Source organism: Felis catus, chromosome B4 (assembly GCF_018350175.1).
Source record: "Felis catus isolate Fca126 chromosome B4, F.catus_Fca126_mat1.0, whole genome shotgun sequence".
Taxonomy (NCBI): Eukaryota; Metazoa; Chordata; class Mammalia; order Carnivora; family Felidae; genus Felis; species Felis catus.
Genome location: NC_058374.1, coordinates 48,350,147 through 48,373,644, shown reverse-complemented (window position 1 = coordinate 48,373,644; position 23,498 = coordinate 48,350,147). Strand labels below are relative to the sequence as shown.

At 40.4% G+C, this 23,498-nt stretch overlaps 1 protein-coding gene across 2 annotated transcripts in view; it reads left to right on the top strand.

Moving 5' to 3' along the window:
* The window catches only part of PLBD1 (phospholipase B domain containing 1), an 81,511-nt gene that overhangs the window by 49,108 nt on the left and 8,905 nt on the right, over positions 1-23,498 (top strand). For both annotated transcript variants that reach the window (XM_045061426.1, XM_003988438.5), the window contains 4 exons: positions 1,167-1,250; positions 2,382-2,520; positions 8,337-8,477; positions 8,922-9,066. In XM_045061426.1, the coding sequence (XP_044917361.1) occupies positions 1,167-1,250; positions 2,382-2,520; positions 8,337-8,477; positions 8,922-9,066 (509 nt within the window). The remainder of the gene's footprint in view (positions 1-1,166; positions 1,251-2,381; positions 2,521-8,336; positions 8,478-8,921; positions 9,067-23,498) is intronic.

Below are 23,498 nucleotides of genomic sequence, written 5' to 3'. Positions count from 1 at the left end.
AATATCTGTGGAGGCGAGGGGGATGAAAATTAAAAACAATGAGAAGCCATGTAAACCCAATCTAAATTGCTGAAAATTTAGAAGTGTGACCACACCAAGTGTGGGTGAGACTGCAGAGCAAGGCAAAGTCTAATCTGTGGCTAATGGGAATATAAATGGGTACAGTCACCATGGAGAACAACTTGGCAATATATAGTAACTATAAATATCGAAAATATTCACCCCGGCAATCCTACTTTCATATGTGCTATATATATTCTAGAAGAACATGCAAATATGTAAGGAAAGACATTACAACAGTGTTTGAAGTTGCATTATGATAGCGAAAAGTTGAAAACTGGTTGCATACATGAACTCTTATGTAGTCAGACCGTGAATGCTATCAGCAGATGAAAATAATAAATTTAAACTGCAGAAGATAATGCATTTCTTCCAAAATGTGTTGACGGGCACCTGGATGGCTTAGTCAGTTAAGAGCCTGACTTTGGCTCAGGTCATGATCTCGCGGTTTGTGGGTTTGAGCCCTGCATCAGGCTCTGTGCTGACAGCTCGGAGCCTGGAGCCTGCTTCAGATTCTGTGTCTCCCTCTCTCTGCCCCTTCCCCACTCATTTTCTCTCTCTCAAATAAAACCTGTAAGAAATGTGTTGACAGAATTGTTACAGTATAGTATGAAATTAACTATATGTACCACTGTATACTATTTGTTGTTAAGTCTATACTTAGTGATGGTACAGAAACATTCATGATAGAAATAAATCACCAATTCAAGATTGGAGTTACCTCTGTGAAGAAACGTGTGGAATTAGTGTCAGAGAACTGTACACAGGGGTTTCAACTCTGTCTAATGTTTATTTCTGTTTAAAACTATATGCCAAACATGGCAAAATACAATGATTTTAATAAAATTGGGTAGAGATACTTGGGTGTTGATTTTATTATATATGCTTTTCTGTATATTTCTCAATTTGTAATTGTGTGTTCATTTTATTATATATGCTTTTCTATATATTTCTTAATTTTAAATTGTGCGCTTGATTTTTAAAAAGATGGGGAAGGTTTGCAATAAGGGACCTTCTAGTTAGTCAAAAATTTGTGTAATTTACTGTGATGGACTACTCTAAGGAGAAAAATAGAAATGCAACCATTTTTTTTTCTGTTGTTTCAGACACATGTATGACCACTTCGTTAACCTCTACCCACAGCTGATTAAGAAACCTTCCATCGTGGATAAAGTGCAAGATTTTATAGAGTATGTATAATAGCTTTCCTCTTGTTATTCACACTACAGGGCCTAAATCTGTCATTGCAAACAGTTTTTCCTTCGTCAATGTCCTTTTCTGGCTCTTAGGCAGGACTCCAGAGCTGGTCTTGTAGTAAGGTATAGCACTTTTTGGTAATGACGTGAAAACTGGCTGTCCTCTACAGCATGCCCACACAGCATGTCCTCTAACTTGGGCTCATTCAAAGGTCACGTTGAATATCATTATCGGCTGCCGGCACAGCTGGAGGAAGCCACCATGAGAGTAAGGAAGGCAAAGTTAAATGCCTGGACTGCCTCCACCTAAGGGCCCCACTCCTTTAGGGATCACCGATCCTCCTCCCTAAGGTGCTTCGGTTTCATGGGCCTGGTGACTAATCCTAGCTGAGGTACCAGCTGTTATCTAGTCCTAATTCACAACATAACTCTGAAAACATTTCCATTTTGATAAAGTTTTGATAAAGCTTTCTGAAGCTAACAATTCTCAATATTCAGATTTCTTTTCTATTTGTTTTATACGTGGGATTTGTTTTATGTTTGTGGCTGTGATTAACTTGGGGACAAAAGGACTCTGGTTTGACCCTCCAAATCATACACTAAGCAACCCCTTCATCAAATCTAACGTCCTGCAGAGCATCATTAAAAATTATTGGACTAGATCCCATGAAGCAATGACCTTGTATTCTAAGATTGATATAGAGAGGCGCTGGGTGGCTCGGTCAGTTAAGCATCCGACTTTGGCTCAGGTCATGATCTTGCAGTTGGCGGGTTTGAGCCCCACGTTGGGCTCTGTGCTGACAGCTCAGAGCCTGGAGCCTGCTTCAGATTCTGTGTCTCCCTCTCTCTGCCCCTCCCCTGCTCATTTCTCTCTCTCTCAAAAATGAATAAACGTTAGAAAAAAAAGTATTTAAGATTGATGTAGAGATAGCCTGAACAAATCAGAAAAGCTTTCAGTATACAAAGGTATGTCAAATCAATAAGTGATTGGAATGTTGTAAGGTCCAGAATTTAAATTACACTAGCATAACTATCTGAATATATAATCTGTAAATGCCTGGGTTGAATTTAGCTTTGGATGAGCAACCATGAAGAATCCCAGTGCAAATCTAATTTCTCTTGCAGGAAGCAAGATCAGTGGACCCGGAAAAACATCAAATATTACAAGGATGACCCATTTTGGAGACATACAGGCTATGTTGTGACACAAATGGATGGATTGTATGTAGGAGCCGTGAAGAGGGCTATGTTAGAAAAGACAAAGGTAAGATTTTTAAAAAGCTACTCAGAATTTATACGGTATGGCAAGAATATTGAGAATTATCTTTAAAATAACAATCTTGGGGCGCCTGGGTGGCGCAGTTGGTTAAGCGTCCGACTTCAGCCAGGTCACGATCTCGCGGTCCATGAGTTCGAGCCCCGCGTCGGGCTCTGGGCTGATGGCTCAGAGCCTGGAGCCTGTTTCCGATTCTGTGTGTCCCTCTCTCTCTGCCCCTCCCCCGTTCATGCTCTGTCTCTCTCTGTCCCAAAAATAAATAAACGTTGAAAATAAAATAAAATAAAATAAAATAAAATAAAATAAAATAACAATCTTGCACTGGGTGTTGTATGGAAACCAATTTGACAATAAATTTCATATATTAAAAATAAATAAATAAATAAATTAATTAATTAATTAAATAAAAATCTAATTTAGAAGCTGATCAAATTAGGACTAGCACATTAATTTCTTGTACGCAGGCACTATCTTGTTATATTCCTAGCACCTGACTCAGTGTCTGCCATAAAATTCAAGCTTAACATACAGTCTCTTTATCTCTTAATTTCTTTCATAATCCTGTGCTCTGGAGTAGGGTAAAGAATATACTGAATGAATGTTCTGGCTGTTTAACCTAATACAGCTGCTACTTTTGTTGATATAATTTTTAAGGCAAAATGTCTAAATGTACAAATTCTATGCTTCCCACCCTCTACAAAACACACACACACACACACACACACACACACACACACAATAATATCTTGAAAAGCTTTATTGAATAATCGAAGATTCAAAGGTACACTTAATATATTCCCAAAAACTATGAAGATTTTGTTTCCTGGGGGTAATACACACACACACACACACACACACACACACACACACACACTCAACTGAGCATATGTATACACACTGGAAAAAATATACAAAATATAGTTCATAGAAACGTGATGCAAAAAATTGTTAATCATATAAACCAAGCCTTACTCATGAGTTTAGAAATGCAAATTAAAACCATAACTGAGACATACTTTCTCACTTATCAATTTGACAAAAGTTCTAAAATGTGAATGTATACTCTGTTGGCAAGGCTAAAGGTGAAAAATACTGTTAGGAATTCTCAAAATATTGGTAGGAATACAAAATGGTATATTCTCCATCGAGAGAAAATTAGGCACTCAGTACCCAAATCATATGCTCATTTACCCTTTGATCCAGCAATGCCACTTCTAGGATTATCACAAAAGTTCAGTATGGCATATGGGCCAGCCTTGTCATTGCAGATAATTTGTAAGAGCAAAAGACCAAAGACAACCAAATACATAGAAGACTGGCTGTGTAAATGACATAGCTGTAAACAGGAATGAGGGAGATCTCCAAATACTGCTACAGGGTGATGTTCGGGATCTGTTATTCTGTTATGAAGTATAAAAAAGTGGGGGTGCCTGGGTGGCTCAGTTGGTTAAGCATCTGACTTCGGCTCAGGTTATCATCTTGCGATTCATGGGTTCGAGCCCCACGTCGGGCTCTGTGCTGATAACTCAGAGCTTGGAGCCTGCTTTGGATTCTGTGTCTCCTTCTCTCTCTGCCCCTCCCCTGCTCACATACTGTCTCTCTCTCTCTTTCTCAAAAATAAACATTAAAAAATAATAAAAATAGTAAATAAATAAAAAAGTAAGGTGAAGACCAGTGTAAATTATTTGCTACTTTTTACATAAGATAGGGAAATAAGATAGATGATGATAGAGAGATGGATAGATTTGCTTAATTTTCCAAGAACAAACAACAATGAAACAATAAACCCAAAACTAAAAAAAAAATTACCTATAAAAAAAGAAGAAAAGAAAGTGAAAGGGACAGGAATGAAAGGTACATTTCTCTGAATGTATCTTTATACATTTGACTTTAGAACCATGTGAATGCTGTTCATAACTATAAAACAAAATTTAATAACATAGAAGAAAAAGTCCCTAAAATCTTAAAATGAATGGACATGAATATGTCTAACTGTATGTCAAGTTGATAGCGTAACCATGCAGACAGCAGTTATTTCCAGTGACCTGAACACAGTTACTAGGGTACATCCTTAATGGGATAGATCCTAAGGACAAGAAGAACCACCAAAACCAAAATAAACCTTAAACTGTATCCAGTAATGTCACTTTAGCAATAATATTGATGTTATCATTTTGAAATTTGATACAGTTAGATATAGTAACTATAAAGCAAATATATTTATAAAACAAATAACTATGTTGACTATCAAGATTTTCAGCATAAGAAAAATCAGTGAAGTCAAGACCTTGTAGTTTTTAAAGTTGTATAGATAAGAAGTCATTACTTTTAGCTTCCTTAAGAAAAATGCATAGTTTCTTGCTTTGCCCCTTGAAAAGGCTTAGAAATAGTGAGAATAGCATTGACCCCGTAGCACTGAGCATCATCCCCTAGGAGACTATGTCTTAGGGCAAGCAACAGCATCTCAAACAAAGCAAAAAAGCACTAGCCGTGAAGAAAAATATAAATTCAGCTAATTAAAATAAACTTCTTTTCATCAGAACACACTATATAGAAAGGGAAAAGATAAGCTACAAACCAAGGGAAAACATTTGAAATACATTTAACCAGCAAAGGATTTGTATCTGAAATACACAAAGAACAAATAAATTTTTAAAAAGAAAATACCCAATTGAAAAATGGGCAATGGGCAAAATTATCAGCAGGAATTTCACAGAAAAGGAAACCAAAATGACCCATAAGCATGTGGAGAAATGCTTAATTTCAAAGAAATATATATTAAAACCTCAATGACATCCTATTACACACCAGGAGTGGGGAATCTTAACCACTACTGGATTGAGTAAATTGTCCCAACTGCTTTGGAAAAGAATTGGATGTTACTCAAGACATTTAAAGACGATACATATTCTACAACCTGGCAAATCCAGAGATTAACGACATTCTTGCCCATGGGGGGCCGGGAGGGGGGGGTCCACGTACATAAAAGTTCACAGTACCATTATTTTGCTACAAACTGGAAATATCCCAAATGTTCATAAGTATATCACGATACTATATACCCTTATATGAATGAAGATGAATGAACTGTTTCCACACTACCAACACTGATACATGTCAAAAAAAAATAATGTTGAGCAGAAGAATGCACACAATATGATTCTATTTGTACAAACTCAAAAGCAAGTAAATTTAAAAATAGCCTGTCTATGGATGTGTACATAGATGATAAAGTAACAGAAAAGAGGGTAATGAGCCAGAGTGCTTACTACTGATAAATAAGGAAGGACAGAGATGAGATTGGAGGTTTCTGAGGCACAGCTAATGTTCTATTGCCAAACTGTGAGATGGGTTCATTAGTGGTCTTTTTCATTATTTCTTCTTAACTTGTGCATATGATCTTTATCCTTTCATAAGTATGATATCATTCTTAAAAATAAAGGCAAAAAATTAAAGGCAAGTTAAAAACTGGAAAATAATATTTGCAATTCATATCAAACAATGAACAAATTTCCCTAATATTTAAAGAACTCCTAAAAGTTGATAAGAAAAAGAATAAGAAAAATAAATAAGGCATATGAACAGTTCACACACACAAAAAAAATTCAAACGTTTTTTAACATGCTCTGCCTCACTCACTCGTAACAAAAGAATTGCTAAGGGGCATCTGGGTGGCTCAGTCAGTTGAGCATCCAACCCTGGATTTAGGCTCAGGTCAGGATCTCACATTTCGTGGGTTCAAACCGTGCATTGGGCTCTGTGTTGACAGCTCAGAGCCTGCTTGGGATTTTCTCTCCCTCTCTCTCTGCCCTTACCCCACTCCTCAAAGTCAATAAATAGGCTTTAAAAAAAAAAAAAGAATGAGGTACTGTTTTTCACCTATCAAATTGGAAAAAAAAAACTCAATGTTTAATATGTCATTGAGGCTGTAAGAGTGTCTGTTGAAATAAGCCCTCTGTAGACAACTTGGCAATATTTATTAAAATCAAAACTGCCTCTAGATATCTATCCTACACAAAGACACACACATATGAAATGATGTGTCGAAGATTGATTTTTGTAACACTGTTTATAATAGCAAAAGACTAGAAACCACAGGAAAGTCCATCAGTATAATACTGGTTAACATATAATGTATCCATTCACTAAAGTCCTGTTCAAGAGAATGAGGAAGATTTTTACATCTAATTATGGAAAATTCCCCGAAACAAGTGAAAAATATGAAGAGAGAAAAATCAAAGACTGAAGCATATAATACACTACCATGTGTTTAAAAATGTATTTATAAGACACTGTAGAGGCACCTGGGTGGCTCAGTTGATTAACCGTCCAACTTCAGCTCAGGTCATGATCTCCCAGCTCGTGAGTTCGAGCCCCGCGTCGGGCTCTGTGCTGACAGCTCGGGGCCTGGAACCTGCTTCAGAGTCTGTGTCTCCTTCTCTCTCTGCCCCTCCCCTGCTCACGCTCTCTCTCTCCTTCAAAAATAAATAAACATTAGAAAAAAAATTTTTAATGTATCCATAAGACACTGTAAAAAGTCTAGAGATATACACAGAAATCAACACAACAAAATTCCACTATAAATCTCATAATTTTTTAAATCTTTAATAATGCAAGTGTTATATAGTCAAAGAACAAAAAAAAAAGAGAGAGAGAGAATATGTGCATAAACAAATAATCAGTTTCTGGTTTTCGCTTTTGTTTTTTTGTTAAAATGTCATTTGTGTTTGTCTTGTCACCAAGTCCGCCTAAAAACCAATTTTTCTGGGGCGCCTGGGTGGCGCAGTCGGTTAAGCGTCCGACTTCAGCCAGGTCACGATCTCGCGGTCCGTGAGTTCGAGCCCCGCGTCAGGCTCTGGGCTGATGGCTCAGAGCCTGGAGCCTGTTTCCGATTCTGTGTCTCCCTCTCTCTCTGCCCCTCCCCCGTTCATGTTCTGTCTCTCTCTGTCCCAAAAATAAATAAACGTTGAAAAAAAAAAAAAAACAATTTTTCTGTAAGATGCTCGGCCCCTGGCTACTCTGGTGGATTAACTCTTGGTGGAGCAGGGCTCTCTAGCACTAAGTTCACGTTCAGGTCTGACCATTGCTTTGGGGTAAATGTCAAGTCAGTTAGTTCTACATTAAACACACAAAATCAAAAAGCGTCATGGGGCGCCTGGGTGGCTCAGTTGGTTGAGCATCTGACTTCGGCTCATGATCTCGAGGTTCATGAGTTGCACCGCTGCACAGGGCCCTGCGCTGACAGCTCAGAGCCTGGAATCTGCTTCAGATTCCGTCTCTCGTTCTGCCCCTCCCCTGCTCATGCTCTGTCTCTGCCCCCTCAAAAATGAATAAACGTTAAGAAAAATTTTTTTAAAATAACAAATCAAAAAAATTAAAAAGTGTCTTAGTTGAATATTTTGCTGTAAAGCAGTGATTCTCAACTGTGAGCAATGTCCCTTCCAGGGCAGAGTTGGCAATGCCTGGAGACACTTTTGGTGATCAAGACTGGGAGGGTGCTAACTGCTATCTAACGGGGAGAGGCCAGGGATGCTGCTAAATAGTTTACAATGCACAAGCCCCCCAAAAAGAATTATTTGGCCCGAAATATCACTAGTGTTTTGGGTATCAACACATGCTAAAGCATCTCTTATAAACCCTAAGATAATAGCTATTTTATAAGCTACGAGAAAATCGAATGCATTTGTTACATTAGGGACCCTTGGCAAAGGAATAACCGAGGGTATCCCTGACAATGGGGAAACTAGAAAATGGCATCCTACTGCCACAAATCACTGGTAAGAGTACTCTTTGTCTCTCCCCAGCCTATGACCCTGTTCCAGATTCAGTTCCTGAATGCCGTTGGAGATCTGTTGGATCTGATTCCCTCAGTTTCTCCCACAACAAATTCCAGCTTGAAGGTTTTTAAGAGATGGGACATGGGACATTGCTCTGCCCTTATTAAGGTGAGACACAAAGCCGCCTCTCTCTTTCCTTGTTCTGGAACACACAGACTTTTTCCATATGGCAGCCCAAGTGTGGCAACATCTCATCACCCCTGGCTACATCCTTATTATCAGCTTATGGCTCCTCTGTCTAGAAGTTAAGAACAGGAAGAAACTGATGGAGGGTGTTGGAAGTACATGATGTTAGCTCTGTTTCTTCCACCATTCCTCCCGTGCTATGTGAACCTGCCCCTCCCCCTCCCACAGTCTTCCCTTCTGGATGCTTGAAGGATAGAGTCTGTCTGTTTTTGCGCACATTAAAGGTGAATTTTGTGCTCTTGGCCATATTTCCCGATAATAAATACGGCAGTGAATAGCGAAATTGACACAATTGCTCTATGCTTCCTACATTTGTAGTCAGTTATCTGTATACCTGTGCATCATTCACTATGATTCTGGCTGTAGGTTCTTCCTGGATTTGAGAACGTCTTTTTTGCTCACTCAAGCTGGTACACGTACGCAGCCATGCTCAGGATATATAAACACTGGGACTTCAACATCAATGATAAAGACACGAGCAGTAGTCGCCTCTCTTTCAGCAGTTACCCAGGTAAATAAATTTCGAGGGACATCTGAGTACTCGGAGTACTGTTTCAGGATAAAACCTTGGTGATTTGGAGTAACCGGAATGGGGGAAGAAATCTTTAGGGGTTGGTATACATTAATGACGATTGATTTTCTGAATGCTTTTCGAAGAAATATAGCTCTAATGCTTCTATTTAATAGAATCGTGTGATCAGTTAATAGGTGCCAAAAATTGAGTTCAACAAATGCCAACTGAGCTACAAGGCACTTTTCGAGGCTCTGCAGTGGAAGCCAAGATAGGCAAAAGAGATCCTGCTCTCAGCATCTCCTTGAGGGTTTCTTTCTTATTCGTCACAACATCCTCAGAACTTAAGCTAGTGTTTGGCACCTTGTACTTAATCAATTTTTGCTGAATGGATGGATGAATGTGTAAGCTTCCAAATCCTTGCACTAGCAAGATAAGTACAATACAGATAATAATATTACTGGGTACTGTGTGGGCTACAAAAAATATGCAAGGAATGTTGTGAGTAATCAAAAGACGGTCAGCTCTCATTGGATTGTTGGGGAAGGAAAGAGAGGATGACACTTGCCATGAACCATCAGTGATGACTTGAACTTGAACAGGTGGACATGGGCGGGAGGGACAGCCTCTGTGGAGTAGGAGTTACAAGCTCCTTTCTTAAAGGGGCCAGGCGGATGAGGTAAAATGAATAAAGGGGTGGGGGGCGTGGTATAAGAAAATGAAAGTGAAAACAATTGTAGCAGACACAAGACCCCTTGGAAGGCGGCCACCTGGTGAGCTCCCACTGACTGTTGTCACCCAGCAATATGGAAGTCAGTGTTGCCAGATCCTCCAACTTCTGAAGACAGAAATATGGATATAACAAATAAAACCCACTGTGTGAACCCAACAAAGCATGTCTGCTAGCGGGAATTACGCCCTCAGCTGCAGGTTTGCAACCTCGTCAGGGAACATCATGGGTAAAGGCAAGAGGAAAATTCTCACCAGACATATAAGAGTCCAGCGTGGATACAAGGTGGACACTTTTGACCTTTAATTACACACTTGTAATTCACAAAGCGGTTATACCAACCAACGGTTGTATCTATCTACCTTTGTCAGAGTATTATTGCCCTTTCTGGTATTATTGTTCCTGGTGTTAATACCTTCCTATTAGGAATTCTGATCAGTGGCATAACTCAATATTTTTCTGTCCTTATCACCTCATCCTTCCTTTGAAAACACTTCGGTTTCTTCTTTGTCATTGCTTGCTTAATTTTTTTAGTATTGAGGGGGACTGGGGACTCCTCTCTTGGAGACAGACCGTGTTTTGATTCTTTGTGTTCCTTTAGACTGAAATTTAAGGACAGCAAGAGACTGAGGCTAGTCAAATATTCATATTCTTCTTCTTACTTGCAATAAAATGCAATGTTCAGATGTTACCTGCACTGCTTCAAAATGTCTACAGAATAGTGTTTCTCTGTAGTCTTAACAATCCTGGATTCCAAAGGTAGTGATGGGGAAGGAAATGGAGGAATTTCCTATAAAATGTATAACTCTGTTGACATTTGCATATATGTACATATCTTTCCAGAATAGATACATAGATAATAGAGATTTTTTAGAGCATTTAAACTGAGAGAAAACAAGACTTTTTTTTTTTTTTTTTGACCCCCAACGTGTTTTTTACAGGAGCTGGTATAGCAAAGTGATTCATATTTTTTTTAACTGGACAGTTTTGTTCTCAACAGAAAACATGAAAAACGTGTAGGATCTTATTTCTATTACAAAGAATTGTTCGACTGAAGGATCAGCTGCATTGGATTCATCCAATACATATGGAGCTAAACTTTGCCATGAACTTCATGCCAGAACGAAGCTCGGTGGCTTGTTTTGTTTATTGTTGTTTTTGGTGGAGGAGATTGAGTGGATTAGGAGTGCGGTGTCAGTTAGGTCATGGAGGCTTTCGTGATATGAGCAAGGATATTAAGAATTACTGAGACAGAACAGAAATAGCAAGTCATGAAATACTTGTGACTTGGCTGAGGCACATGTTAAACATGACAGTAACTGGGATGGTACAGATAGCATTATCCTAAAGATACAAAGAACTCTGAAGAATTCAAGTGCACCTAGCCATACTTTCACACTATATCATGACACCATTGCCCAATTCTGTAGAAGTGACCACCAAGATGATTGGCATGAAAAACACTAACGCTTCAAGACACAAAGACATTTTTTTTGTTTTGAGGTTTCCAAAAAGGAAAATGGTAGACCTCGGACAGCTGCTAAACTTCCACAACATACAAAATCCAACCATTTTACTTTGGCGAGCCTCATCTTTTTTTATCTGTAGGATGAGACTAATATAAAGGCTTACTTCATCAAGTTGTAAACATTATGTAATTTACTTATTCATCTACAATTTTCCTTAAAAAAAAATTTTTTTAACGTTTATTTATTTTTGAGACAGAGAGAGACAGAGCATGAACAGGGGAGGAGCAGAGAGAGAGGGAGACACAGAATCCGAAACAGGCTCCAGGCTCTGAGCTGTCAGCACAGAGCCCGACGCGGGGCTCGAACTCACAGACCGTGAGATCATGACCTGAGCCGAAGTCGGACGCTTAACCGACCAAGCCACCCAGGCGCCCCTCATCTACAATTTTCTATGAAATTGCCGTGTTAGGCAAAGTATGTATGATGAGAAACAGGACAGATACAGATCCTATTCTAACAAAATTTGCATTCTGGTGAAAGATAGAGACACATTTTAAAAAAACGATTAAAGTGTGGTTTGTGTAATACTAGGGAGGACTAGTTTGGAGAGGTTGAGATAGCTTCCAAGAGAAAGTAAAATGGACGTTGAGGCACAAAGACAAATGTAAGTTAGCCAGCAAATGGGGACAATGGGGTGATGACGTTCCATGTGGAACAGACAGCATGTATAAAGGCCTGTAGGCAAGAAAAAAAGTGGAGAAGGCCAGAAAGAGGGAATGGGGGACAATTCAAGACCATTAAAGTCATGAGGGGTAGAAGTGACATTCGTAGACTTGCATTTTAGAATTACCTGGTCCACGAGAGAGGACGAGAGAGTCTGCCGACAGGACATTTAGAAGTCCGAGGCAATAATCCAGGTGACTCAAACCACGTAATGTTTTTTTTTTTTTTATTTTTTTTTCAACGTTTATTTATTTTTGGGACAGAGAGAGACAGAACATGAACGGGGGAGGGGCAGAGAGAGAGGGAGACACAGAATCGGAAACAGGCTCCAGGCTCTGAGCCATCAGCCCAGAGCCTGACGCGGGGCTCGAACTCACGGACCGCGAGATCGTGACCTGGCTGAAGTCGGACACTTAACCGACTGCGCCACCCAGGTGCCCCTGTTTTTTAGATGGTCAGTAAATAGGTGCATGGAAGACTGATATCCATCTTCAAGAAGAAAACAGTATCAAAAATGACTGCTGAATTACTATAGCAATTCGTGAATTTCTGTGTGCTCCCACTGTCCTAGCCAGAATCTTTGAGGGGCATTGACCTCATGAGAATTGTCAGAAGGGCACTCCCAGAGCTGTACTCCAGCCGAGAAGAATAGAAGGAACAGTAGTAATCCGGCACCCTCAGCCTTAATCTAAACCAATCTTAATCTAAGTCCCATGCTCTGTGTTCGCAAGAGCTCCAGGTGACTCCGTAAAACTGGAGGTGGTTATGTCAAGGAAACAAATTAAATAATAACCCCCGTCTTAATCTAGAAAGGATTAGGTGACTTGGTCGCTTGATACTTTCATACTTTTTCAGACTGTGTTTTAAAAACTGAGTAGGAATTTCCTTTACCTTTGGGGAAATTATTTCAGCTGAAGATACTAACATGAAATTTCCTGAAAAAGCCAAAAGTACCCCACAAGTATGCTAGTAAACCTCAGTAGTACCCTTAGGCCCAGGTGAGTGATGTTCCAGTTTTGAAGTGCCTTCCTCAAACTTTTCTAAGTCCCCCCCCCAGCACCCCAAGAACAGCCAAGTTGGCAGTACTGGGATATCCCAGCACTGGCCTGTGTCCCTTGTGTTTTCCAGAAATTTTCAAAATATCCTTCTAGTGCCCAGTACTAGCCAGATGAGCAGAGCCATCCAGGTGGGGCTAAGCTTAGACAGGAACCCATGTGGGTCCTGGTCCTTGGATGTCCCTTTTATGAGAGCTCCTCCCCTCTCCCTCTACTTATATGTGGGTGCAACAAGATGGTGCTCATCAACATGAGGAGCTCTGGGACTCAAGCCTATGAGGTAGTCCTGGTGAGTAGATCCTTCCTGTTGGCCCTCACGGTATATTTTCTGCATGACCAAGCTGACAGAATATTAGCGACATGATGATTTGAGGTGGCCCTCATGTTAGACACAGCATGTGTTCAGGGCTCTAGGCTATCGAAGGCTGCTCTTACCCTCGAGCTTATGCATGTATGTAGACCTCTGCTTTCTCCTTGTTCTCACTGGCACGGCCCTGCTTCCTGAGGGCAAAAGAGGAAGCAACAAGTGAGTTTACTGTGTGTAGCTCCAGTGTTGGTCCCCTGGGCAGTCACCTCACCCCCTGCAGGTTCTGTCCCTCGTGTTCATGTTCCGCAATTCTCTGAGGAAGGCCGGGCCCGGCCCTCACAAAGGCTTTTGAGAATCTTGCTCTGCGACACAAATAGGCCTTTGCAGCAGGTCTCATGGTTTCTGTGGAGCAGGACTTTAGATTAGGGCACAAGTGAGGATGGCTTGTCTCTACTTCTCTATCTCTGGGGCTTCTGCCGAAGACTCAAAGAGTGAGGGGCTGAAATCTATGATAGCTTAACTGAAGCTAGAGGATACACTTCCAAGGTGACTCACTTACATGGTTGACAAGGTGACATTGGTTCCCCTCTACTTAGGCGTCTCCACAGGACTGCTGCAGTAATCTCATGACGAGATGCCTGGCTTGCCTCAGACCAAGTGATCCAAAAGAACAAGACAGAAGCAGCAATGCCTATTATGATCTAGTCTCAGAAGTCATCTGTTACTTCCACCACGTTCTATTCTTTAGAGGCACATTAGTATGATCAGCCCACACACAAGGAAAGGACATCAGAATCGATCTTTTAAAGGGAAGAGTGCCCAAGAATTTGTGGACATTTTAAAACCTCCCCAATAGGGGCGCCTGGGTGGCGCAGTCGGTTAAGCGTCCGACTTCAGCCAGGTCACGATCTCGCGGTCCGTGAGTTCGAGCCCCGCGTCAGGCTCTGGGCTGATGGCTCAGAGCCTGGAGCCTGTTTCCGATTCTGTGTCTCCCTCTCTCTCTGACCCTCCCTTGTTCATGTTCTGTCTCTCTCTGTCCCAAAAATAAATAAACGTTGAAAAAACAAATAAAAAAATAAAAAAAAATAAAACCTCCCCAATATAGAAACACAATATTTTTATATATTTCCTGTGTATCCTAAGACTTCTCTAAATTCACTTTTCAGTTCTAACAACTTTTTTTTGTAGATTTCTTGGGATTTTTCTGTATACATAATCATGCCATCTCTGCATAACTTCCCTTGGGTGTCTTTGCGTCCTTGCATGAGTGCACTGATAAGACCTCCAGGACAACGTAGACTAGAAGTGGCATAGAAATCCTTGTCTAGTTCCTGATCTTACGGGAGAAGTATTCAGTCTTTTATCATAAAGTGTGATGTTTGCTGTAGGTTTTTGGAGATAGTCTTTATAAGTTTAAAAAGGATTTCTCCTCTTCCTATTTTGTTGAATGTTTTTGTTTAATGCATTTTTGTGAAATTCTCAGCTTCCATTAAAATGATCATGATTTTTCTCCTTTATTAATGTGTTAAGTTCCATTGATTGACTTTCAGATATGAAACCAACTTGGCACTCTTGGGGTTTAGTCCACTTAGTCATATTATTCTTTTTAGTTTTTATTCAAGTTACTAATATTTTGTCAAGAATTTTTTCATTTACATTCATGAGAGATATTGTCTATGGTTTTCTTGTGATAGTTTTGGTATCATGGTAAGCCTGTCCTTATAATCTGAGTTTGGAATTATGTTTTTCTTCTATGTTTTCTGAAAGAGTTTGTGTTGGAGTGGTAATATTTTTTCTCTTAAATTTTTAATAGAACTCTTCAGTTAAACCATCTAAACATGAGGGTTTTTGTTAGAGAGTTTTTAACAATGAGTTCAGTTTCTTTTGTTGATAAAGGACTATTCAGGTTTTCTAATTCTTCTTGAGCCAGTTTTAAAAATTTGTCTTTCAAAGAACTTGTTAATTTCTTAAGGTTATCCTGTTTATTGACATAAAGCTATTTATAATATTTTTATGAGTCTTTTATTATCTGTAGGATCTGTAGCTAAGTCCCTTTAATCATGTATGATATTTTTGTATTCGCTGTAGCCTGAGGTGTGTCAATTTTATTGATATTTTCCAATAACCAGATTTTATTTTCATTGATTTCTTTCCTATTGTTTGCTCATTCTTCCTTCTCACTGATTTCCATTCTTATCTTTATCATTTTCTCTTTTCTGCTTTGCACTTAAATTTTTTTTTCTAACTTCTTAAGGTAGAATCTCAGATAATTGATTTTTATCTTTCTTCCTTTCTACTATATGAATTAAATTTATAAAGACTATAAATTTCCTTCTAAACACTCCTTTCAGTGCATCTGACAAATTTTAGTATGTTTTGTTTTCATTTTCATTCAGTTTAGAATATTTTATAATTTCTCACATAATTTCTTTAATCAATGACTTACTTGGAAGTATATTGTTTAATTTCCCCAAATTCGGAGACTTTCCACATATCTTTGTGTTTTTGTTTTTGTTCTTGTTTTCTTATGTAATTCTGTTATGAGTAAGCTGTCCACCCACTATGTCCACCCATAGTGTCTCCACCCACTATGAGTAAGGTGGAGGTGGGGGCTGCCTAAAACATCATCTTCTCTCTAGTACTGCTCTCCTTTTTACATCTTTGATTTGAAAGCATGAGTCCAAGATATTTAGGAATTGTTATCAAGGCATTTCATATGCATTCCCGATGTTTAGCGCAGAGCTGGACCTTGAAGCCACTCTTTTGTGGCCACCCTGATTATAAATGACATGTATAGGACCTAACTAGTTGGTTTTTTTTTTTTTAAGTTTATTTATTTTGAGAGACAGAGAGAACAAGGGAGAGGCAGAGAGAGAGAGAGAGAGAGAGAATCCCAAGCAGACTCTCCACTGGCAGCACAGATGCAGGGCTCGATCTCACGAACCATGAGATCACGACCTGAGCCAAAATCAAGAGTCAGATGCTTAACCGACTGAGCCACCCAGGTGCCCCAGACCCTAACTAGTTTTTTGGGATTTAGGCAGCACCCAAGTTTTAACTAAACTACTATTAACTTGTTTGTGCTCAACTTGTTATTGAAATAAAAAGAAAAAATAGTATTTGTTTATTTCCTACTTATGAGCCCGCCAATGTGACTGACACTGTGCTGAACATTTCATCTGTGTGATGTCATTTAACTGTCATGAAAACCTAACAAAGGAGGGTATTGTATCTGCATTTCCAAAGAAAAAAGAAAAAAAAACGTGTTCAGAAAAGTTAAATAACATACTCAAAATCACTAGACCTGGCCAGAGACTGAGTTCAAACACAATATATGACTTTTAAATATCTATTGTTGGGTGTTGTTGTTATTTCAGCAATGGTTCAGTGTGCTTTTTAAAAGAGTTTTTTTAAGAATGCTTATTTATTTTGAGAGCGAGAGAGTGCAAGCCGGAGAGGGGCCGAGAGAATCCCAAGCAGGCTCCAGGTTGTCAGCAAGGAGCCCGACACGAGGCTCCATCTCACAACTGTGAAGTCGGAACCTGAGCCTAAATCAAGAGTCAGAGGCTTAGCCGACTGAACCACCCGGGTGCCCCGTTCAGTGTGCTTTTAAGTTAAATGGTTAAAACTGAAAAAGAGCCAGGAGCTCAAAGGCCCTCCAGGCTTACCATGTGGGTGGAGCTCTTCACTGAACAAAAGCTGGAATCTATTCAGAGTCTTTTAATCGAGGATTCCTAAGAGGCTGAGTCTTCCAGCTTAATTATCCAGACGCGAGGCTCTCTGGAATACACTGTGTCTCACCAAGCCTGCAGGCATTCCTACTTTGCATAACACCCAGACATCCCATCACCACCCTCGCACCCCCCCCCCCCCCTTAGACTTAAAATCCCCAGGGGAGCTGGCTAAAATTGCAAATTCCAAAGTGCCTTCCATCCACTTCTTATTCAGGTGGTCTGGGCTGAAGCATTTGTAACAAACACACCGGGTGGTTCTAACATCCCGGATCCAAGCCCATCCACTGAGACTCTGGTGGCTCTACTGGTCTGCCGCACAGACTTTGCTCAGCCTTTTCTCGTACTAAGCTCAAGTGCTTGAAAGTAGGTGCACAGGAATAAGAAAGGATGGTGTCAAAGTTCCAAGAAAATGTAGTTACCTCCCTCATAGTCCATAAGGTTATTTACTTTCCTAAGGTACAAAATTGCCAACTTAGTGTGCAATAATTACTTTTGCCAATTTCATGTTACCTCTTTTATCTCAGATACTTTAGTCATAAAGCTGAAACATATACAAACAATCTGCGAATTAATATAGGCGAAGATTTATGTCTTCTGCCTTTTAAGAAGTAGAATCGGCGCGCCTGGGTGGCTCAGTCGGTTAAGTGTCCGACTTCGGCTCAGGTCATGATCTCGCGGTTCATGAGTTCGAGCCCCACGTCAGGCTCTGTGCTGATGCATCAGAGCCTGCAACCTGCTTCGGAGTCTGTGTCTCCCTCTCTCTCTGCCCCTCCCCTGCTCATGCTCTGTCTCTCTCGGTCTCTAAAAATAAATAAATAAATAAATGTTAAAAAAAAAAATTAAAAAAAAAAAAGAAGTAGAATCAAGGGAGGAAAAGAAATAAAAGTAGAATGAGGGCACGTATTCCGAAGCATGGTGGATAGATTTTACAACACTTCATTTCTGTTTTCTTAAGTGCCTTTCTTTTGTTCTCTGGCACCAACCCAGGATGCTGATGTCTTCACCCAGGCCATACCTGTCCCTCTCCATCTCGCTCAGGAAACTTCCTCCCTTCTATCTTTCTAAAAACTCTATGTTACTTTCCATGGTTTTCGTAAGGTGATTGTCCCTACTCCACCTTGCTTAAGCCTGCAACTCCCCATGACTCACTTTCTTTTTCATTGTTTCTACTACAGTTGCTCCATCGTGTGTGTTAAACGGTGTTGTTGCCATTTGCATGAGTACATGCCTGTTCCATCACATTTGTGAGGCATAAGGTACAGTGGGAAAGGCATGTGTTGAAAGTCAATCTTAGATTTATTCCTGAAAATGCTGTTTATTAGCTTTAAATAGATGCATATTTTGTTTTATTTTTAGTGTTTTGAGAGAGTGAGAATGTGAGCAGGGGAGGGGCAGAGAGAGAGGGGGAGACACGGAATCCGAAGCAGGCTCCAGGCTCCAAGCTGTCGGCACAGAGCCTGACACGGGGCTCAAACCCGCGATCTGTGAGATCATGACCGGAGCTGAAGTCATGTGCTTAACTAACTGAGCCACCCAGGCGCCCCATAATAGCTGTGTATTTTTAAAAAGAGCTCATCGAAGACCTCTTTTTGTGAAGGTCAAATGATGGTATCCATCCTCCTAAGGCAAGGTATCTGGTATATAGTAGGTACACAGTCAATGTGAGTCACTACTATCTTCTCTTTCTTCCTTAGATTTAACAGTTCTTTATTGAGCACCTACTATGTGTCAAATCCTCTTCTTGATGCTGGAGTGAACAAGACAGAAAAAGTCCCTGCCCTGATGGAGCTTACAGGCTATGGGATAGATGGAAAAGAAAACAGTGAACAAATTAATATAAAGTAAATAAGATAATTCATTGTTGAAGAAAAACATTTCATTTTGATGTGGATGATAACAGAATGTTGATTAAATATAAAGCTGACTTCTTTAAAAAAATTTTTTTTTAAGTTTTTTAACGTTTCTTTATTTTTGAGAGACAGAGACAGAGCGAGACAGAGCGTGAGCAGGGGAGGGGCAGAGAGAGAGGGAGACAGCATCCAAAGCAGGCTGTAGGCTCTGACCAAGCGGTCAGCCCAGAGCCAGACGTGGGACTCGAACTCACGAGCCAATGAGATCATGTCGTGAGCCGGAATCAGACACTTAACCGTCCGAGCCACCCAGGGCCCCCAAAGCCAACTTTTTATAGTCACTCTAAATAATCTTTAAGAGACCTGCCAATTCCTGTATGTGGACCATTGCAGGATGCTCAGCCCCCACAGTACCGCCTTCATGTGCTTGAATATACGATAGTGTGACTCCTCCATTGATCACATTCCTCCTGCAGGATTAGGCAGAAATGTGCTCAAATAAATACCTCGTTGACTGAACGATAATCGCTGGAAGAAGCGGAGATTGCTTCTCACTAAATGCCATTCTGGAAGGGGGGAAAGACTGAGGCCATTGTTTAGTAGGCAAAATAAATGGCTGAGGGCTTTTGTGTCCTGGGATATGAGAGAGCCCCACCAGCTTCCCTTCCTGAGAGCGGGGAAGGAGGGGTCTCCTGCTTCAGGCAGCAACCCTGGAGCAGGGGTTCTGGTGGAGCCTCTGAGGGCAGGCGAGGGGAGCAGGGAGGGCAGTCTGGGCGTTAGCCTTTTGGGAAAGCTCCTGAGGGGATTCTGATATAGTGTGAGCTGGGAATTATTGCGTGGTGCATCGGATATAGTCTGTGTGTGATGGACAGTAATTTACTGACTGATTATCACACTGGCTTAGAGAAGGCAGAGAGCCCAGCTGGGGCTGAGCACTGTCCCTCTTCAGCAGTGGGAAGAAGCTGAGCAGAGAGGCTGACCATGATACGAAGTTATTATTTTGTTTTTTTCTTAAAAGAAAAAAAAAAAGGAGGGAAAAGAGAGTTCCCACAGGGTCACAGCCACCTGTGTTAAATCAAAGGGCAGTAAGACATTTCAAAGCAAAATATATTGTGTAATCGGATAGTTATTATTATATCAGTTTGCTTTTTCTGTGGAAAAAAAATAACCTCTAAAACTTTGTGGCTGGAAACAATTTGTGATTAGTATTGCTCTTGAGTCCACAGGCCAGCTAAGTGGCTCTTTCTAGACAACTCAGCTGGTCACATTCATGCATTTGTGGTTGTCTGTGGGGGGGGTGGTGGGCAGCTCTGCTGACCTTGGAAGAACTCCCTTGCACATTTGGGGGTTGGCCGGCTAGAACTTGGCCTTGGCTGAGAGGGTCGGTCCTCCTCCACGCGGTCTCTCATATACAGGAGTAACAGGGTTACAGGAGAGTAAGCAGAAATGTGCAAGGTCTCTTGAGGCCTAGACTCAGAATTGGCACATTCCGTTAGCCGAAGTAAATGCCAAATCCAGCCCAGATCTAGGATCTGGGGACCCAGACATCTTTTGATGGGAGATGCTACAAAGTCACATTGCAGAGAATATGGGGGGAGGGGGTGAAGAAATGAAGCACGATCCAGACTACTGATGCTGAGTTGGAGGTTATTTATGTTCTTGGTCAACACCGATTCTACTCTTCTGGAAAAAATGAGTATGTTTGGTCTGGAGCTTTGGAGCAGTTAATTAATGCAATATGGGAATGGGCACACTTTAAATGCACCTGATGGGACGATAAGGGTACATTTTTCTGGGTGGTGCTAACCAATGGGTCTAAATGGCATCAGAGGGTAGTGGTCACTGTTTATTTTTGTGATTCAAGCGATTTTTGTTTTAAGTCCTGAGATTTATTAACTGTCAGGGTCCCTTTTGATTTCTTAATTAAATTCAGCAGTAAGCTTCCTATGAAATGTTATTTGCTGGCTGACTTTCAAACTTGAGTTTCTCCTGATTTAAAATAGTCTGCCTTTCAAAGCTGCTAATGGCAGATACAAGCAAGAATATGATTTTACATTGTCAAAGAACATTTGTTTCTCTTGTCATGTGTTAGGGCTTTGTTCCCACTCAGCCTTTTCCTTTTTATTTTATCTTAAACTCCAAACTATAGAATTAACCTTCTTAACTAGAGTTGTGCTGCAAGCCAGTTCATTCTCTTTGTTCCAGAACTCTGGGCAGCCTACATTTTTCCATATTTAATAAAGTCTTGCTCTTGAATGAACCACTGCTCCTTACGTGTTAGTACTAGTCCGTCACTCATACATATTAAAGAATGCCTGCCCTCTTGTGTTCATGGAGGTTGCTACAAGGAGTGAATTCATAAGTTTATTAGGCCAGAAGTACAACCTTCCACCCTATGGAGGTTCGGTACCAGAGGGCTTACCCGAGAATGCCAGGTGTGGTTGTATAGTTTGCACACTGCAAAATGACCCCAGCTTAAGAGGTGAATGAATGGTCATTGAAATCCATCCCACACTTTGCTTGTGAAGCCATGCATCCAATGTCTAGGCCGTATCTACCAAGAGGAGTTTTGCCCATTAAAGTCCATTCAAGTGTGGCATCCGCTCATTAAGCACCTGGAGTGTGCAGACTTCTGTTATGCAAACTTCTGTATAGGCTAATGACAGCCTTGTGGAGGTTCATTATGAGCTGGTTGGACACTGCTCTCATCATGTAACTTTTCTACTCGGAAATTTCCAGAAATTAAAGATACTCTGTTAGCGCTGAATGATCACTTAGTCCCAGGTTATCAGAGGAAGGGAGTAAGGAACGGAGAAGCTAAATGAGAAGTGCCAAATTTGCTAGTTGTGAAGCAGGGAACTAAAATGTAGGCTTTCAGACTCCCACTGCAGCTCTGAAGGCTTATCTTTAGCCTCAAGTGATCCCATTATTTCATTGCACCCTACCTAACCCTACCAGGCCTAAAGCAGAGGTACGATAGCTTGTTCGTTGAGTGAATAAACGAATGACTGTCCAACTATATTTTCTTCTTTTTTAATTCCAGTGTAGTGAATATACAGTATATTATATTAGCTTCAGGTGTACAATGTAGTGATTCAACAATTCCATACATTACTCAGTGCTCAGTAAGGTAAGTATACTCTTATCCTCATCACCAATCTCACCCATCGCCCCTCCACCTCTCCTCTGGTAACTGTTTGTTCTGTATAGTTAAGAGAATGTTTCTTGGTTTGTCTCTTCCCACCACCCCACTCTGTTCATTTGTTTTGTTTCTTAAATTCCACATGTGAGTGAAAGCATATGGTATTTGTCTTTCTTTCACTGACTTATTTCACTTCGCATAATACACTCTAGCTCCATCTTTGTCGTTGCAAATGGCAAGATCTCATTCTCGTTTGTGGCTGATAGTCCCTTGTACGTATATATACCACTTCTTTACCCGTTCATCTATTGATGCACATTTGGGCTGCAATAAACACAGGGGTGCATACGTCCCTTCGAATTAGTGTTTTTGTATTCTTTGGGTGAATATCCTATAGTGAGATTACCGGATCATAGGGTAGTTCTATTTTTAACTTTTTGAAGAACCTCCGTACTGTCTTCTAGAGTGGCTGCACCAGTTTGCATTCCAACAGTGCGTGAGAGTTTCTTTTTCTCCACATCCTCACTAACACTTCTGGTTTCTTGTGTTTTTGATTTTAGCCATTCTGACTGGTGTGAGGTGATATCTCATTATAGTTTTGATTTGCATTTCCCTGATGATGAGTGATGTTGAGCATCTTTTCATGCGTCTGTTGGCCATTTGTATGTCTTCTTTGGCCAACTATATTTTCTAATGGTTTTTTTTTTTTGTTTGTCTGTTTGTTTGTTTTTGCCTCTGCCTCCCAAAATTTCCACTCTCCTATGGGAGTTTGGGAAACACCAGAGGAGATATTTACCTTGGTTCCTTCTAACTCTCTCACCGGGGACCTTCTCTGATGTTTCTTCACCACTGACAATTCGTCCATCACAACTGGTTGCTGGTGACAGTATATTCTCTCCCATTGTTATAGCTGGGTCTGATATTCTTTGATTTCTACCACACTTATCAAAGCATAAAGCGAAAAACAGACCTTTCAAAAAGACTTGTGGCTTCACTGATTTTCCCGTATTGCTGCGACCTTTTATAAAAAGCAGTGACTGACCCAAGTGTCAAGATCCTATTTTAAAACCATGCTTACCAACGTAAGTGTAGATGTTTTTCCTATTTATAAAACTCATGTAGACTCACGAGGTAAAATTTGGAAAATACAGAAATGCAGAAAGAGAAGAAAGAAGGCATCCATAATCTTATTATCCAACAATGAACCCCATTAATATCCCTCCCTAGTTAAAAGTTCTGCAAAATCCTAGTTAGTGGGGAATCTATTTCTATTTATCATTTTTGAAAATTGGAATAGTCCTGATTTAATATATTTTTATCGTTCAAATTATAAAATAAAAAATTATCAGTAGAGAATCTAAGGCCAGAGGTTCACTGGCATCTTTATAAGCAACTGTTAAATAACTGTCACAGAGCTGAGCC